The 19,436-nt window shown below is 40.1% G+C and overlaps 1 protein-coding gene across 1 annotated transcript; it reads left to right on the forward strand.

Moving 5' to 3' along the window:
• The first annotated feature begins 15,877 nt into the window (after positions 1-15,877).
• Positions 15,878-18,567, forward strand: CXCR4 (C-X-C motif chemokine receptor 4). Its single transcript, XM_031590752.2, has 2 exons — positions 15,878-15,992; positions 16,974-18,567. The coding sequence occupies exons 1-2, from the start codon at positions 15,966-15,968 to the stop codon at positions 18,033-18,035; spliced, it is 1,089 nt and encodes a 362-aa protein (XP_031446612.1). The 5' UTR covers positions 15,878-15,965; the 3' UTR covers positions 18,036-18,567.
• Positions 18,568-19,436: the final 869 nt, after the last annotated feature.

Here is a 19,436-nt window from a genome sequence, read left to right on the forward strand (position 1 = left end):
GAAGTCATTCAATTTGGATGTATACTGCAAAAAATAGGGGGTTCTGTATAACCTACCAACTTACTCCCTCTTTGCTTGCTAACTTAGTCCAGGCACACGTTCCTTCTAAACCCAGGTAAAGACATTTCTATTTGAATTGCAGAGATTTGATACTGAAAACAAAATATAAACCTAAGTAAAAAACATAGTATGTCTTACCAATTAATTCCTAGGTGGTAAAACCTTTTCTACCTTCATCAGTAGGAGGAGTGTTCTTCACCAATGGATTAAAAATTTACCACAGAAATTCATATGTTAACGAACTAAAAAGTCACAATTTTTGTGCAAATGTGGGAATATGAAATATACCTGTGGAGCATATCTCATTAAGTCTTCAAAATCTTCAAATTAGTGCAAGACGCTGAAAGACTGAAATCATCTACGTGTACAGTCCCCTTCATTCATCTAATAGCAGGCATTCAGTAAGATCAGATTATTTGTTCTCCAAAACTCCTTCAGTGCCTTTTAAACGAGGAGTCATTTCATGCTATACGATCTCAACTTCCCTTGATGACAACTCTATCCTACTGGAACTATGAAACTGTCAACACCAAGAGCAAAATTTAGGTGTGCAGAAGACAAAAATGGCTCAGCTGCTATCCCACAAGCTCTCTCAATAGAGGTCAACAACCTCAGATCCATGGAGAAAACTGCGAAACTCAGTGTTTCCATCAAGCTCTCAGAACAACACCACTAAAACTTTCTTGCTGGCTGAAAGCAAAAGAAAAATATTTTGTACACAGTACAGTCTCAGGAAGTGAGTAGATAGAGCCATGACAGACATGGAATACAACAACAGACCACCCTGATTTAACAGAGTGCATGGTCAGCCTTTGGGGTGTGGTGCCTGGTAGTAAAGGTGAGGTAATGTAAGGCAACTTTGCACTGGTGAGAAAAGGCCCAGCAACTCATACAGTAAGTTTCTCTTCTGCACTTGGGCACCTCTTGGTTGGTGTGAAGTAGTGTAGAGGTCGCCCTTATGATCAGATCAAAGCCAAAGATTAAAAAACAAAACAGACAAAAAACCTCCATAAACTTAAGAAGTAGTAAGTTATCATGCATCTTTACTAGTGTTACCCATATCATATGGTATCAGCTAATATTCAAGGTTGTTCTCTTGTATTCAAGCACACACATTGTTATCTTTTTTTCATTAAGCAGTAAGCTGATGCAGTAGTGGTTAAATGATTTGTCTGAAGACAGAGCAGGAGAGGTAAAGCCATGAATAAAATGCAGGAGTCCCAACTAATAAGTTTTGTGTAACAAGGACTAGAGAACAGTTCTTTCTCCAAGTGAATTAAAACATTGTGTTTTATGTCACTAAAAATACAGGTATTTCCACAGTGCGTTGGGCTCTAGCTGAGATTATGCAGCATTCCTCTTTGGATAGTGTTAGCTTTTCAAAAGCAAAAACCCTGACAGCTGATAAATGCTTTGCTTTTCCTCCATGCCAGCCATTATGTTTTCTACGGATCTCTAAAAATGCATTTTCACATTATGGATAAGAAGATGTAATGCCCTGCTCCACAATTGTCAGTCTTGATGGCAGCAATATGATTCCACCATTTCCACAGTGAATCAATTCAGGGTATTAAAACAGCAGAAAATTAACCCTACCAAAAAAAAAAAAAAAAAAAAAAAAAAAAAAAAAAGTAACCTACTACAACCTACTACTTTTCTCCCAGAAACTTATTACAGAGCCAGATTATTTTTTCTAGCAACAGTAAATCTATACAGTATTAATAAAAGCAACCTTTTCTTTCTGTAATCCCTAGACATTTTTCACTTCAGTAATGTGAAAATTCTTGCAGCAGAATTTCAGTGTAAATTTTACAGTATGGGGAAAAATATTTCCATTTACAATATTTGAACTTCCCATATTTTATATCAAAGATCAGTTCCAGTCTACACCAAGTCAGTCCAATGGACCACAGGCAAGACTTGCAGCCTTTTTACCTGAAGAGCATGCAAGACTGTGTACAGACTACAGACAAGGAGTGTTTCTCCAGCGTGAGTAGCCTGTTCTTGAGTACCAATTAACCTTCAAATTTCTCCTTGTTCACACCAGAGGTATCTAATATGAATTGCTGATACTGACGGTAGAAAAGGAAGGCAGCCAGGAGTGGCTGCTACACAGAATTCATCCAGGTCCCTGTGAATTCTCACAAGCAGAAGCAGACACAGGCAGCCCAAGCAGTGTGGAAGGGGCAGTGTACTCCTATCTACCTCTTCATCCTGCTGAAAGTTCAGCAGATGCAGCCCCTGGGAACGCTCACAGACACCATGCCTGGTCAGTGACCCCTCTGCTACTGGTACGCAGGAACACCAGCTGCATGGCTTTCTCTGCCAAAAGAGCAAGAGGTCATCACTATTTTAAGTTCATTGACTGTCCTCTTATTTTATTCTTGTGAATAAGATGGCAGTCGGCTCCTCCTCTATTTTCTCCAGGCCATTCATTATTTTCTAATTTAGCCTCCTTTTATTGACATCTTCCAAAAAAACGGCATCATTCTTTTTTGTCCAAGCCCTCGTCCTGAAATAGTCTCAGTACGCAGCCTTGGGCACCTCTCCTGACAGGGACAAGGAAAGAAATATTATACTGATTTCAAAATGCACTGTATTTACTCTTAGCATTTCCACTCATTTACATAAATGCAAAAAATGTACTCCAAGAGTTTGATTCCCTATTGCTTTCCTGTTCACTAGTTAATTTAACTTCATGCAGAGATGATACAAAACATCATTATTCTTATGATGTTGTACTTTACATTCATTATAAATGATGGCATCAAGTAAAAAATAATCCAACCTAGAAAAAATGCAAGCATATTAGTTAAAACATACTGTCCGTTCCTTACTAAATTATATATTTCTCAGTCTTTCAGAAGCATGCCTTTTAAAGTAACTCAGGGGATTTGCAGTTGCCTTCCAAGCTTTTCATTTCTAGGTCACTTGTTAAATCTACCCCAGGTCAGCACTGACTGAAAATTATTACTGTCTGGCAGCTGTTTTGTTAGTCTACATAAAATGAATTGGTGGTTTCATTCCACTTCCTAATGGACAAGTGGCCCCATCTTACACTTCGACCTAAATGGCACCCCATTGACTACTTCAGGGAAGAACTAAATCAACTCTTTCTATTCTGTAGGTAAGTCCTTAAGGTTAGGAACAAGACTGGTGGGACGCTTGAAGCAATTATAGCACTACTCTATGAAAAATAAAGTTCTCCATGAATGGAATTCCTATAATAAGAAGAGATAAAATGTTACGTTGGTGAGTTGTGATTATTTTGGTTCTCTGAGGATCTTTGTCATGTAACACAATGGGGAATATGCTACAAGTTACCCACTGTTAAGAACAAAGCCCCTCCACGCACCATTTCACAGTTCCAAGGACAGAGAATGTGTGTATGTCTGTGTGCATGTGTGCTTGTGTGTGTGTGCACAAAACCAAAGAAATAGTACGAAGATTTGTTAGTTGTAATAAAATTGTTATTTGATAGAGATAAGATTGTATCTATATGAGAAATGTTTTAATAATAACATGGTGGACAAAAAGATAAAGAGATTTCCTATCTCAAAGCAAGAAGGAGAAATTATAATGGGATCCATATTTGACTTCTACTTACAGTGCTCTACTTGCACTTGGAATAAAACAGATTTTCCTACCTTGAAAGTCCCCAGTTTCATACTTTCAGAAGAATAATGCTTCTCTCTTTTTAGAGTAAATACAAGCACAAACGCTGTTATAAAACAACTTTGGATCTAAAATATTTCACACAGAAATTTCAGGAAAGCCACAATTTTCTCTACCTTCCTTGTCTTTTTTCCTTGGATGATAAATAAGTCTCTGTGAATCTAGTACTATCATTGTCCTTACTGAGCTAGGACAAATTTTCCCTGAGGTCCCCATTTCCCTTTGCCATCCCATTTTTCATTCTGCTCAGCATGCAGCAATTCGAACAGACCTGCTCCTTGACTGAAAAATCTTCACCTCTTCCTACCCATCAGGCTAAGGTTGTTTGTCTATGGTTTTCTAACAAATGAAAATAAAAAAAGGACTCTCAACTTCATCTGTCACCATCTTTTCTTGCTCTTGTCCCCCAGTGACTCAACTCTTGCTCTTCTTGTTTGCTTCTTCTGAACTTATTGTTCATCTTTTCTTCTTTGCTACTCTTTCCTCTCATCCTTGTTTAACCTAAATTAATTTGAAGCAGCCTTAATTCCATAAACAATGTTAACTTCACAGAAAGTTCTGCACTTTCAGAGCAACACAAGGGTCACAAGGTTTTGCTCAGCTCCATGCTTATGTACTTCATTAAATAACTTTCAAGAAAATTGAGATGCAAAAGTTAGACTGGCCTCTAGAGAGATTTTGCCTCTGTTACAAACAATGTCAAGTAAATACGTAAGACAATTCTGATCTTCCTAGTATTTAATGTATGATAATTTCTGCTGGACAAGCTCTTCTAGGGTGACCATACAGGAGTTTATTTTGTTTCAAGCATGGTACATACAGTTTCATTTTTACATTTTTTTTCCTTTATTCCATAGCAATGGAGATAATTGCTTTTTTAATTTTGTTCATTGAATCCTCACAAGCAAAACACAGCAACTTCTCCCTAAGAAAGAATCTACCTGCATAGAAAGTGGTTTTCACAAAACAAATTTTACAAAGAATCACAGACAAATGTACAGTACTTTGTTGCTTGAAACTAAGCCTTTTCAGGGACTTTAGTCCAAAGGATGGGCATGAGGCAAGTTAAACATTCACTGCCATTTCTTATCTGGCTGCCTCTGTCTGGAGCGTAAGTTGTACAAGTTTTGCCTTGTAATCAAATGGATATTACCTAGAAGAACATAGAATCATGCTGTTCTTTACTGTATTATTTCTATTTCACTGTGTGCCTCCTATTTATAAGACAAGACGCAGATGCACACTCAAATCCTACACAGCATTTCATATTTAAAAAAATATCTTCTGGTAGGCTGCAATCTACCCTTCCAGTAATTAATAAAGCCAACATTCCAATGGATTTGTGATTGTGGTTATATTCCATAGTATCCAACATAATGCCAAGTAACATCTAATTTATCTCCTTTTGAGTCTGCAGCCTTTCTCTCAGTGGGGCACTAAGTTAAAGTCTAAGAATACAATTAAACTTTACTTTTACTGTGTCAGGTGCTGACTTGCTCCTAACCCCTATAGAGATTTTGGCTCTATATGTTCACCGCTTGCTTTTACTTGTCTTTTCTTGCCTTTGATTGCAACCTGTCTTGTAGGAAAGCACCTTCTTCCAGCAATAACACAGATGATGAAAAGGCCTTTTTGTCCTTTTGTTCATAAACTTTGAATCGTTCTCTTCTTGGAATTGTTTAGACTAACACATGTTTTATGACTGACTCTTCTTGAAGCTTCTCTAAAAGCGTGTCCATTACATAGTCAGACACCACTGAACTAATGACTGTGATTGCTTTTGTGATAAATAGATACAGAACAAGACTGGTTTTATATGCTACTCTAAAACCTGTTTTCAAGTTATAGTTACTTACATCTGATACAAGCAGTACATTTGCTATATTGGTCAACAGAGAGTTGCTCACCAACTCAGGCATAGATTCATGGCTTGGACACTAGAATCTGACATTTGTGGCTGAAAATTGCTTCTTTCTTACAGCAAAATCAGGATTTTAGGAACTACTCAATACTACTTTTTCTTTAGGCACCAAAAGGGTACTTTCTTGTCAGTTATTTCCATCTCACACAAAATTGATCTTGCCATCCTATTAGCACCTGAAATGCTAAAAATAGGAATATAAAGACTTTTGAATTAAATAAAATGTTTAGTATAAAAGTTATACAAATGCTTAGATTCTATGGTCAACAGGTATGTGGCATTTTAACATTCACAGACATACAGCTATCAAAGGAACAGAACTTCAGAAGAGAATCTAGGATAACAGGATTGAACTAAGCTCAATGAGTCCCAGTAAATCTGTCAAAGCAGCCAACTGCTTTGCCACACCTTAAAATTTTCCTTTATTGGGAAACTGATCCTAGAGGATATTCCTTTGTCAGTTAAAAATTACCATATTTTTACATAATATGTTCAGCATGTTATTACGTCTAGTCATTTGTGTGCCGGTACGGTGCAAGTATTTCTTTTCAAGTGCCTACTTCACTGCCCCTTTCAACATTCATTTTCTGAATGAAGGCATAAAAGTTCCTTCAACCTCCTCCCACAAGAGGAATTCTCCAATCCACCCAACTACATTCCCAGTGGCCCTTCCCTGTACCTATTCTATCCAAATTAACTTTTTATTTCCAGTTCTCTGTATGGTAGTGGTAGTATATCTTTCTCTCTTTTGTTCTGCCTACATTCAATAACCAAGGACATATTCAAGGACACAGTGTTGGTGGTTCAGACTTATCCTACAGCCAGCTGATATACTGAAGTTTTTCTCCCTTTAGTCATGCCAGAGGATATCCCAGTTTTTAACAGTGGCACCTAGCTTTCTGCCTCTAGTGAATGTCAGAAGCTTACTACTTTTGCCCCAGAGTTGATGGAAAATAGTAAATATAACTGGTTCCAACACTGAATCTTGAAGAGCTCAACAAATTACCTTCCTGCAACCTACTGCTTCCCTTTTAGTGTCATCACTATAATTTCCCTTTTAGAAACTTCCTCATTCATATCAGATACCAATTCCCACAGACTCTAGATTAGAATCTCACTCTAGAGACTGACTAAGCTAGTAAACACTCAAATGGTATCATATGAAATACTTTTAATAGAGTCCAGGCAAGTGTTATCTACTCCATTACCATTGCCTAGGAAATGAGTTACCAAAGAAAGTCGTTAAGTAGTCTCACTACAGTACACCTTTATAAACTCTACTTCCTTTTTGCTCTGTTTTCTATTTTCTTCCACACCTACAAATATTCTTCCCATCAAAAGTTGTTCTAAAGCTTTGCCTGACAGAACAACAGTAGCCTATGTTAATATTTTTCAATGTAGGTCCCGCATTTGCTATTCAATAGTCACATGACTTTGGCCTAATTTTGACAGATCTATGAAAATTACCTCTTCTAAGACTTCTCATCTAACACAGTTATTTCAGATATGGTTCTTCTGATCTGATCATATGATACTTCTTGATCTTTTCTTCCACATCCAGAAGGGCAGATTCCCTTTCCATATACTCATTCATATTAGATACCCTTGGATTTGTCGCCTAATTCAACTTACGATGCTTCTGAAAGGTGAGAAGAATCTGTAATTAGTTTCTCCTTTTGTACTGCACTGCTCCTTCAACTAGATGTAGATCGTTTGTAGATCTATATCAAAGCAGGACTGATAGAGTACTTCATGGAAAATAAGCATTCCACTTTTCAGTAAAACACATTTTCACAACTTTCTAAAACTGACTCTTATTTTACATGTTAGAGACAGATCAAGCTTTTTTTTTTAATTCCTAAGTGCATTTTGAGGGATCCCAGGAACTGAAAGATGTCCTTCCAAATTCAGTAAAGCGCTGTATATATTGCATTGAACACAGTGCTGCACTAAAGTGGTTTCTTAGGTTGGTTTCAATTTCAAACCACATGACAATCAATCCTTCCCAAAAGACTTTATTTTGGTGGAAAAACTGTTATCAAGCAACTTTGCTTTAACATCTTCTTTACTTAAAATGAGAAGACGGAATAAAAAACACAGCTTTCAAACCACAGAGCAACCGTTGAAAACTTAAAAACCACAATACCAAAGAACAGAATGAACCTATGATTACTTAACACAAAATGTGGTTTGAACTGGGCACCATACCAAGTTTTACACAGAAACCCGAGGGGAAAAAGGAGCGCAAGTATCCATGGTTACAGTGACCCCTGCTTGGCACCTGAAGAGATCTTTCTAGAAAATGACAGGTAGAGACATTTATCAGGGTCCTCAGAAGTAGCAAGGCTCCTTCCTGTTTTTATAAGTTAAAAAAAAAGATAAAATAGCACTTAGTACAGACCGTCCTGAACACAGACTGTAACCTACAAATATTTTTAGAATTCCCCTCTCATGTTTTTCACAATATTCACTCAGTGCTGAAAAATAACCTCAGAAATCTAGAACCTTCTATTTAAATACCAGCAAATTCCTAGAATAACAAATGCATTTATAAAGCGACCGTTTCAAGACTGAAGTCTTTCTTTACGTGCTCAGCTGTACTGAACTCAGGAATGAAGGAACAGGATGGTAGGCTGCAACTTCTAGTGGGAAAAGCTGGAATTGTACATTAAGCTGAATTGGAGCCATCTCTGCTGAGTATTGAAGCTTTTACGTAATTCTGTTCAGCTATGCCCTGGAAGGCAGTGGTACAGCTAAACCCCATGCACAGCCTTCTTGACTGGCATTTTTCTTCCTTTTCTTCACTGGTATTTACTCACCTTGTCTCTGTTTATGTATATGTTTGGGGAAGATTTCTTTAAATCTGTGCTGATGCACTTATGCATAACCAGGTATACTGAACCATGAACATAAATGCAGACATGAGTAAATATTCACAAGTTGATTTTATAAATGCTTCTTCTATGTGTGCAATCATCTGATGAAATGGTGAAAAACAAGCTGCCCAGGGCTCCAATGGTGAATTCCTCTTGCCAAGGCAGGGAGGACAGAGCTATTTTACATTAACATGCATGTGAAGGCAAATGCAATCCTCCTCTTGAAAAAAATAAGGTAGGAATAGATTATTAATGTTCTGTATTTTTTAGGATGCTCATCTTCTCTTCTGCATGCTCCTTAAGGATCCTGCTTCATCTTCAGTTGTGGAGATGATGGCTCTCCAGTTACTAATAACAGATGATAGCTGAACCACTCAGCTGTACAGATGTGATCTGGATCCAGCATTAGCAAGCTATCATATTTCTGTCAGATCAGCCAGAGATCATGCTACGGTGTCTTAAAGGATCCATTCCAGTCATTATGGGAAATTATGTGGATGATGCCTGGTTCAGCAGCATATTTGCTTAAAAAAAGCTGCCTGTTCCAGTAGAAAATTAATTCAAACTAGAAAACCGAATGTTCAGCAAGTCCAGTTATGAGAGATTAGGTTTTTATCTCAGTGGTTGGAGCACTCTTGATGTGGTAAGAGATATCCTGAAATTTGGATTTACTTTCCTGTTAAATCAAAAAGCAGAGGTTCAGCACCCATGAGGTTCAACATCTACAAACCATGACACAGTTTAGTGCAGAAATATTGGTGATAGATGGATGGTTGGACCGGATGATCTTGGAGGTCTTTTCCAACCTTGGTGATTCTATGATTCTACAATCCCAGTCCTTTCTTCAAGCAGTTCTGCTGCTTTTATAGAGATCGCTTGTTTAATGGCAGAGAAGAAATCTCACTGTGTGATCTCATTGGTTGTTTACAAAGATTAGGCCCTAAATCTTACCTATCAGATGTTCAAAAGGGCATCTCCATCAGTGGCAGAAAACTCCAGGAGTTCCACAACACTACTGCTATATACATTCCATACAATTTTACTTTCTGCAAAGAACAAATATCACTCTTCAAAATCCAACATCAATTCTAAATAATAAGGGTGCAGAGAAAGGAATATAGCTGTCAACATCCTTATATTTTTGACAATGAAAACAGCAGGCTGTTCATGTGCATTTACTTAAGTACTTTAGCAAGGGCTGCATGTGGAAGGCTTTCACTCTGCAGCACTGAAAATTTGCCAACATTTAGTAGAGATGCTTTGATTGTTTTAGAAAAGTTGTTTTTCAACAGACAGAAAATTCACAGACAGTCACTGAGTACATGGCATTGATTTTACTAGCAAAGGAGGAAACACTGACTTGGAAACATAAGCCCAGGCTCACTCCTGTACCTCCTTCTAGAAGAAAAGACAGAATCATAAAGGCTTTCCAGTGACAGCATACGGCAAACCTGACTTCCAGCAGAACAGAAATGTTTGGAATTCTAAAGTGAATTTGCATTAAAATAGTGGGAGGACAGATCCAATGGAAAGAAACACTGGAAAAGCACATTGCTGGATTTGGCTGATCTCCCTGATGCTGAACAACAGATTCAGCCACCAGCCCTGCAAGGAAACACAGATGGGAGTAATCCCTGGCACACAGATTCAAAACCAAGTATCCAAGCTCAGCACCCACGTGCAGACTTTCCTTCAGAGTTGCTGCAATAAAACTAAATCATTTGTGAGCTTCTGACTGCAAAACTGTGCCAAACAGGAAGAGTTGCTGCTCCTAATTCTGCTTTCAGTGCCACTTTTCAGCTGCAAAACAACTGGGCAAAGGAGATAAAGAAATTATTTCAACCAACTCAAAATCTCAAAACACGTGAAAAATGAATAGTCACTATCACTTTCAAAGAAAGAATTAAAACAGATGTGTGAAAATGGTAAAGAAAACAAGGCACATACCAGTATACTTCACTACATCCCAAGTACAGTTCCAGAGACACTGTTTCAAGAAACTCTGGGCTCTGCTAGTAGGCAATGACATGGTCTGACAGAACTACTTTGAGTCATAGAGACAGGCTGGAAAGTGCATCTGGGTGCAAAGCTGGATCACGATGCCCAGGGCCCCACTCACTCAGTGTGTCCCCAAGTGAATGTGTGCAGTTTATAGTGGAAGGAGAGGCTCTGTGCAGATATAACTGCACCTGAAAGCTCTGCAGGAAGAAGTCACATTCTGATAATGCATGCATGTATATATGAATACCTGAACTAGATTTTCTAATTATATATTACACACATTATTTTCTAACTGTAAGAGCTTTGAAGACAGGGATTTAGCACGCTGTCAGCACACATCTGCAGAAGCAAAATTGAACTGTGAGCAGGTTTTCAGCAGAACTTTCCAGCATAAAAAAACCTTACAAGAACCACATCCCATAGCTAAACAGAAAAGTATCTGAATGCTAGGGAAGCCCAAATCCTACTTGGTTATAGCAAAGAAATGACATCATACAGTTAGGCAGGATTTACTTTGTCTTCATAATTCTGATCCAACCACTGTTTTGGAAAAATAATCTCTATAATATGACTAGAATGTTCTGCTACACCATCATCAAAGAAAAAACCTTCAGCTTCAGTGATATGTAAATGAAGACATGTTTGTAAAAAGGATTAACAAAGTTGTTCAAAGCAACTTTTTAGTCTACTCTGCTTCCAAACAAACAATAAACTATCCAGATGCAGTGAGATTTGCTAACCCATAAACATTGCCAAATGGAGGAAGAAGACCAGATCGTTAATGAGTTTGGTCCCCTTTGAATTTCAGCTGATCAGTGTCACCAATAATTTTGTCGGGCTCTAAAAAAAGCACTTTCTCTCTTCAAAGCGCCTCACAAACATCAACCAATTAATCCCTATAGCTCTCCTCTGAGGTAGGTAAGTAGGTATTGTTATCCCCATTTTACAGTTGGGTGAACACAGTCAGAAGGGTAAGTGATTTGCTGGAAGCCCGTGATGGAGGTGGGATTAAAACACAGGCGTGACTGTGATCCCTTTTAGAGGACAGCACTTTTTTCGCTTCTCTGGTGACTTTTCTGTGCTGACTTTAGACATCTTGGCCTTGTGACAATACTTGAAAGAAACAAAATAAATATTCCTTGTTAAAACCGTAAAGAAATCTGTCTTCTATGCCAGTGAACAACAACACTTCTGTCACCTTTTACTAATGTAAGTTTTCTCCTTTAACTTTTTTCTAATATTCAAGCATCAATTCCTTCCACAAAGATTTCTTCCTGTGGTAACACAACATACTACCAATAGAATGGTACATCCTGATTTTACTTTGTCATTTTTGCTTTCAAATGAGCAGTGGCCTGCCCAGAAGGTGCGTGGAAGTCCTCTTGCCAGGATCAGGGCAACAGTTGGTGGGCTTGCTGCACAGAGGCAGGAGGACATGGAGAAAGGGAGACAGGGGCCTGGAGAACAGAGAGCCATTAGCTGAAACCCAACTCCAATGAGCCCTTGGTGACGGTTGTAACAGGCGTAAGATTGATCCATTTCCCACTTCAGCAGAAGGATCAAATGAAAAACAACAGTGGATATCCTTTTCCTCTGTATGTATACAACTTCAGTCCACTTGAAGACCCATTTGTCACAAAGTCAATCTGGTATATGGTAAGAAACACCTGAGTATAACAAGCAAAGCACTTTTCATTTAGTGGCCAGCAAGCCCACAATATCAGATCTCTGGAGTATTTTTAGACCAGAACAACCCACTAATCAAAGCTAGTACCTCATGAATCCTCAGCATGTTTTCTGCTATTCATTCAAAAGATATGCTATCAGAAGCCTGGTACAGGCAGTGACATGTACAGAGAAAATCTGTGAAAAAGTGAAAATCAATCACTCCTTACTACACAGTACAGTTATTTCTGCTGTGTTTCTGGTTCTGTATTTTTAAGACACAGTCATCTGTGTGTTTTGAAAGGATAACTTCATTAATCTTAAAAAGAACAGTTTATTAATACATCACTGTAATTATTAAACTATGGTGGCATTTATCTATTACATAAATCAAAGTGCCCATCTCCTTTGTGTTAGGTGTCACCAAAAGAAAATAGTGCCATCAAACTTTTAATTGCTGGGAGTTTGCTTTGCTAAAGACAGTTGTAAGGCCTTAAAATTAAGTAAGCCCTGCAATTCATTTTTCTGCTTCTATGGATACTGGATTTAGGGATGTAGAGAGTATTTTTCCCACCAGAAAGACTTACTACAAACATTTTTGCTCTTATTTTGGTCTCAGAGCAACACTTCTAGAAGACAAAAAGTAGGTTAATGATTCACAACTTGGGAAATTGTTCAGCTGCCTTAATAGTGTAAGAACATGTCAGATTTTTGTACCTCAGAGGGCACATTTTCCAAAACAAAAATACATATTACATGGATTAAAAGTGTCTGATTTTCACAGTAATTCTGCAACCAGAAAAACATGTAATGCAAAACAAGCTTGAAAATTGCTATTTGTTAACTGCATCTTAAGAAGATTTGTAGCTAGCTCTCCAAATTACATGCTCTGCAGAAACAATCCCCCTTCTCTTATCACTTTGGAAATCATTAACTTGCCCCCAATGGTCCTCTGCGCAACAAAGGAAGCTGTCTCCTATCTGTTCAGATAAGAGAAACAAAAGGGTTTGTAGATAACAAAAATAGCAGTGTGAATGCTAGCTTCAGAGGACCTTCATCCAAATACATTTCAGTGACATCTCATCAATCCCCGAATTTACCACTACTCAGCACTACTTCAGTGCTAAGCCATGGAACTCGGTTATTCTACACTTCTGAATTTCTTCTTATCTATGAATTCAAATAACAGTCTGGGTCACGGCCCCCTACCCTATTAATCAATTAAATCAATTGTCAGGCAATATCCTTTTCTGATATGGGCCAATCTGCACAGCAAAACCAAGGTGTGAATGTAACACTTGCCTACATACATTGTTAACGACACCTACAGTTCTGTGCATCGATACCTCACACTTTGGGTTATCCACCCCAGTAATTAGCCAACCAGTCCTCAAACTTCTCAAATTGTTCGAGAGATTATGCACTATTTTTGTTGTGTTTGCTTATCTGCAACTGTTGACCACAAGTCATCTGCACACAGGCATATTATAATGTCCCACCCTGCATACACACAGGAGCATTGTTAAGTCTTTTGTACCCTCCCGAGGTGAGAATGACTTCTCCATAACAATACATCTGCCTCCAGACGTGAATTTGTGGGAAGCAGGGTCTATTCTCCCCTGCGTGCAGCTCCATGTCCTAACCTATTTTTTAAGTACCTGTTCAAAATGATAACTTCTGAAGAACAGGTTTGTGTTTCCAGGTTCAGCAAGCTGCAAGCCTGTCAAAAAGCATTCCTTTGCTGAAAACTGCACAGCAATTCCTGATGCCATCAGCTGGGTGTCCTCCACAGATGAAAAGTGAAAGATGATCATACAGAACTGATCCCACCCAGCCTTATATAAAAAATCCCCGTTTTGTTTTACTGCCCATTTATCTGCCTGCTCATCTAACCTCGGGCTGCAGATTTCTTGGGACAAGTATTTTCAGATTTGTATGTCTGGAAAGTAGTGAACATGTCATGGCTTCTATGGACAATAAGGAACAAATACAACAATTTTAATTTTGCCCCCCACCCCGTTTTTTTTCCCCACAGGATTTCAGAAGAGTAGAAATATCATAAAGTATGGCTAAGTTTAGTACTGTAAAATGTGGACTCAGTAGATGATACTTGTAGTGTTCTGGCATGGAACCCCTTTTAACATTTTCCAGACATAAACTCAAAGTAGACTGCAATTTTCTGAGAAAAATTTGTGTTATCATTAATAAGCATTTGCCTTTAAAGCAACTTACATGTGATACTCCAGAGTTTCTAGCAAAATATGAATGACTATCAAATTATGATGTAAGTTAAAGTATTTAATGATGTTATGGGTCATTACATACCGTACCATATTTTTAACAAAAAGAATAATAATCAGTGTTACCAATCATTCACAAGCATGAGAGTGCATAAAAAGTTGGAGAGTTGTAAGGGGACTGGTAGGAGAGTAACTCTTGCCAAATACCCACAAATAATCCTTATATCTAAAGCCCGTAGTCAACTCAGAGCATGTAACCTGGCAATAGGAGCCTTTAAGAATAAAACTTTTGACAAACTTTCACTTCATTCATCCCTTGAGACCGCAAGAGTAATCTGAGCATATGCCATTACATTAGGAATGCTCCTGTCCCTTCTTCTTCTCTTCACTCCAAATTCCAACTATAAAGTGTAAATCCACAGAACTGAATCAATTATTCCCAATATAATTACTCAGGATGATGTGAGTTGTGAAATCATGGGAAGAAAGAAAACTCCTCCAACTAAAACCAGCAAAATCTTTTCTCAAACTTAGTTTACTTGCATGAGTTACAACAGTACTGAGATCCTAGAGGTATCTGTGAAGGCAATTCATTATTGTCTTTTACTGTCCTTTATATTAGTTAGTTTTTCCTTGCAAACCTATTTTATGACTGCTATTTTTATTCTATATGCACAATTTAAGGTTTTTCTCTCCTTTTGTAGACTACACAGCTTGTAGAAAGAGACCATTAAGAAAGATGCTCAGCAGCCTCCACTTTTAAAAAAGTAGTTACCCAGCCTTGAGATTAAGGCGAAAGACGAGCAGCGTTCTGATATTAGCAGGTAAATAAAGAACTCGGTCTTTAGTGCTTTTTGATCACAAGACATTAGGCATACATATCCATAAGTTTAAATGAAGTTGGCAGCACCGTTATTTTGACAACGTTTCATTTTCTTCCTGTTTTCTACCAGTTTCTTGTGGGTCCCTCCCAAGCCGGGCCATTCTGTGATCCTGTGTGTGACTGTAACAGAACTTTTGGGACACCAACACACACCACGTCATCCCACACACACTGCCTATGCATCTGCAGCTCCGGATGCCAAACTCCGGATGCTGGACGAGTTCAGAACAACTTGCAGCCCGCGAAAGGATCGCCTCGCTCCTCGCCTCTCCCCGCACACTTCAGCAGGGTCGAGGAACAGCTCCACGCCGCCTACACGTCTAAAGGCGTGCAGGACCAACCCTCCCCCTCTCTCACGACCCCCGGCCCAGCGGCTCCCCCCGGGCAGCGGCTCCGGGTCCCTCCCGCGGGAGCCCCGAGGCGGGGGCCGCCGTGCCCGGCGCCGCAGACAAAGCGCGCCCGAGGCGCGGCCAGAGCCGGTCCCGCGGTGCCACCCGGCGGGGCGGAGCCGGGCGGGGCTGCCCCGGGGCGGGGGTGGCGGGGACTATAAAAGAGCCGCGTCCCGGGCGGGAGAGGGGCTGTGCGCTCGGTGCAGCTGCGCTCGTTGAGCTCGGTCCGCCTGGACCTACTCGGTGGCTCGGAGTATGGACGGCAGCATGGACGGCTTGGATGTAAGTGCAGAGGGGAAGCGGGGCGCTCGCCCTCCAGCCGCGCTGGCCCGTGCGCGCTGTTCGCAAGCGGAGTTGCGTCGGGGCTCGGAGCCGCGTGCCGCCGCCGCTCCGTCCGGGCTGGGCGGGAGGCCGGGGGTCGATGCGTCCCATGGAGCGGCGGGGTCCGCAGCCGCCCCCGTAACCTGCGGGGCGCCCCGGGCGCGTCGGGTCAGAGCTTCGCGGCGTGCGGGGCGTGAGGCTGAGCTCGCAGAACACGCGGGGTATTGCGTAGCCAGGTGGCACTCGCCCGCCTGCATCGCTTTTCAGCGCGGTGCCCCGAACCGTTGGTGGTTTCCTGATGCGCTTTCATGCCCTCACCAGAATTTCGCTTCCCCTTTTCTACCGCCGCGGCGGCTCCCCGGCCTCTGGGCGGGAACAAAGGGCGGCGGTGAGATGCCCGCTGCCCTCGGGCTGCCGCTCCCCGGCTCTCGTCCCGGCGCCGAGCTGTCAGTCGCTTCTCGGGGGGAATCCTTGCTATTCATCCTTCATTACATCAGCCGAGGGCATCCTCTGTGTTTCTCCGTGACCCCATCCCCTTAATGAGAGAACTTCGGAGCTGCAGAATGACGAGTGTAATTCTGAGTCTGTGCGTGTCACACATCTGGCTTTGTGCATTTGTAGCACGCATCCCATTAGAGCACTGAAATCTCCTGAAGCACAGGGGTATTTCTGAAAGTCGGCGTCATCATTCTTTTCTCCCATCTTCAGTTACACGTCCTCAGAGAAACACAAAGGAAGTTTTTCCTTGTCTGGTTTTTGCTGTGTATAAAATAGCCAGCGAAATAGAAATTGTATATAAATAGCATTTTAAATAGCATTTTTCTGTCCGGGTTTCAAAAAGTTTGCCTGTTGGTGATGGTGGAGACTGTTGCTGGGACTCTTAACATATAGTGAGCTGTTGTAAAAGAGCCAACATCTAATTTTATTTACTTATTTATTTAGCTGTCCTCTGGCATAGTCATTGAATTTCCTGACAATGGCTCGGAGGAGATTGGCTCAGCTGACTATGGAGACTACGGAGAGCCATGCTTTCAGCATGAAAACGCTGATTTCAACCGGATCTTCTTGCCAACTATCTACTCCATCATCTTCCTAACGGGAATAATCGGGAATGGATTGGTTATCATTGTTATGGGCTACCAGAAGAAGCAACGAAGCATGACTGACAAATACAGGCTGCACCTCTCTGTGGCTGACCTCCTTTTTGTCATCACCTTGCCGTTCTGGTCCGTGGATGCAGCCATAAGCTGGTACTTCGGGAATGTCCTGTGTAAGGCAGTTCACGTCATTTACACAGTCAACCTCTACAGCAGTGTCTTGATTTTGGCTTTCATAAGTTTAGATCGTTACCTGGCAATAGTCCATGCCACCAACAGCCAGCGACCCCGAAAGCTGTTGGCTGAGAAGATCGTGTATGTGGGTGTCTGGCTGCCAGCTGTGCTTCTGACAGTGCCTGATATCATTTTTGCCAGTACGAGTGAAGTAGAAGGTCGGTATCTCTGTGACCGCATGTACCCTCATGACACCTGGCTGATTTCTTTCAGATTCCAGCATATCTTGGTAGGACTTGTCTTGCCTGGTCTAATAATCCTGACTTGCTATTGTATTATCATATCTAAGCTGTCACATTCAAAAGGCCACCAAAAGCGCAAAGCCTTGAAGACAACAGTTATCCTCATCCTTACCTTCTTTGCCTGCTGGCTGCCTTATTACATTGGCATCAGCATAGACACGTTCATCTTGCTTGGAGTCATCAGACATCGCTGCAGCTTGGACACAATCGTGCACAAATGGATCTCTATCACAGAAGCCCTTGCATTCTTCCATTGCTGCCTCAATCCAATTCTTTATGCCTTCCTGGGTGCCAAATTCAAAACATCAGCACAAAATGCCTTGACATCTGTTAGCAGAGGATCAAGCCTTAAGATTCTTTCAAAAAGCAAACGTGGGGGACATTCTTCTGTTTCTACAGAGTCAGAGTCTTCAAGTTTCCATTCCAGCTAACACTTCTCCTTGCCATCCCTTCCTAAACAGACACTTTAAAAGATGCTCAAGATTTCAGAAAAACAAGACTGACCATAATGTACAGATTTATTTTACAGTTGGAATTTTTTTATTGCTTCTTTTAGTCTTTGTGAAGTTTACTTGACTTATTTATATAAAACTTTTGTATTGATAAACTGTCTAGGCAGGTCCTGTGGACAAGTGGTTAGTTCACAAAAGCTTGAGTGTTTGTTTGTATAGATATGTGAACTAAACACCCGGATTGTAGCGAGTGACTGTTAAAAGATTAGAAAATATTTCCCTGTTTATATGTAAATGTTTTCAATGTTGTTGTATTCTTAAACGTTGGCTGGATATTTTTGCCTTACTAAATGTTTGGTTTACAATAGCTTAACTCTGCTGTAGAAATGGCACTTAGAACTAAAGCTGCCTCTGTTACGTGTTAGGGCTTGTTGGTTTTTTTCCATTATCAGTAATTGATGGTTGGACATTTTTTTGTTCAAGGTAAATAAAAATATATGACTGAAAGTTATTTTGAGTGGTATTTTTATTTCTGGTTAAATCTTTTTTTTTTTTTCCTTGATGCTTATTGTGCATTGAGAATTCAAAGTAAATTCTCTTTGAAAGCTGCATAGCTCCTAAATGAACGGGGGGAAAATGAGTTTCACTACATACGGATTGTTTAGTTGACAGCTTTGTGTTCTGGAGTATTTTTTTCCACCAGACTACATTTACTCCAGTTAGCACTGTCTTCAGAATGACTGAAATGATCGTTTCAAGCAAAGAGTTTTCTGACGACAAAATATCCATGAATGAAAACCAATCTGCTCAAGCAATTGCTGAGGCTTATAGCCTCTGAAGTGTCAAAGTAAGACTACTGCATATCACTAACCTTCATGCCATGCATATAAAATCAATACTGTGCTTCTGCCCTGTGCTGTTCTAAACTTGGTTTCACATGCTGACAGTGATCAAAAGTAGTTGAATCCAAATTGTAGTACCTGACATTGTGTTTGAGCTAGAAATCAATTTTTTTATGTTATCTCCACTCTGAAAAGTATCTTTTCTCCACGAAGTTTTCCCTATTCCATCTACATCCAAGTTTAAAAAACCTGAATGTGTAACATTTTTTTAAAGATATCTTTTAGGGTCAAACCAGCCAGAGGATGGATAGTTAAGATTAGTTATTGGAAATACTAAGTTAGCCAGATCTTCACATTAGCAGAGTGTATTCAAAAGTAAAGAATATGCTAAAAGAAAGAGAATATTTGTATGCTCTTAAACTGAAAACACAGCTGTCACTTATCTCAGTAGCTAACAGTTGGACAGGTTTCTGAAAAACATTAACTATGCTTACTAGTCATACAAATGAAATGAGCTGCACAGGCATTTTGGTGATGT

This window comes from Phasianus colchicus, chromosome 7, assembly GCF_987193195.1.
Source record: "Phasianus colchicus chromosome 7, bPhaCol1.hap1.1, whole genome shotgun sequence".
Classification (NCBI taxonomy): Eukaryota; Metazoa; Chordata; class Aves; order Galliformes; family Phasianidae; genus Phasianus; species Phasianus colchicus.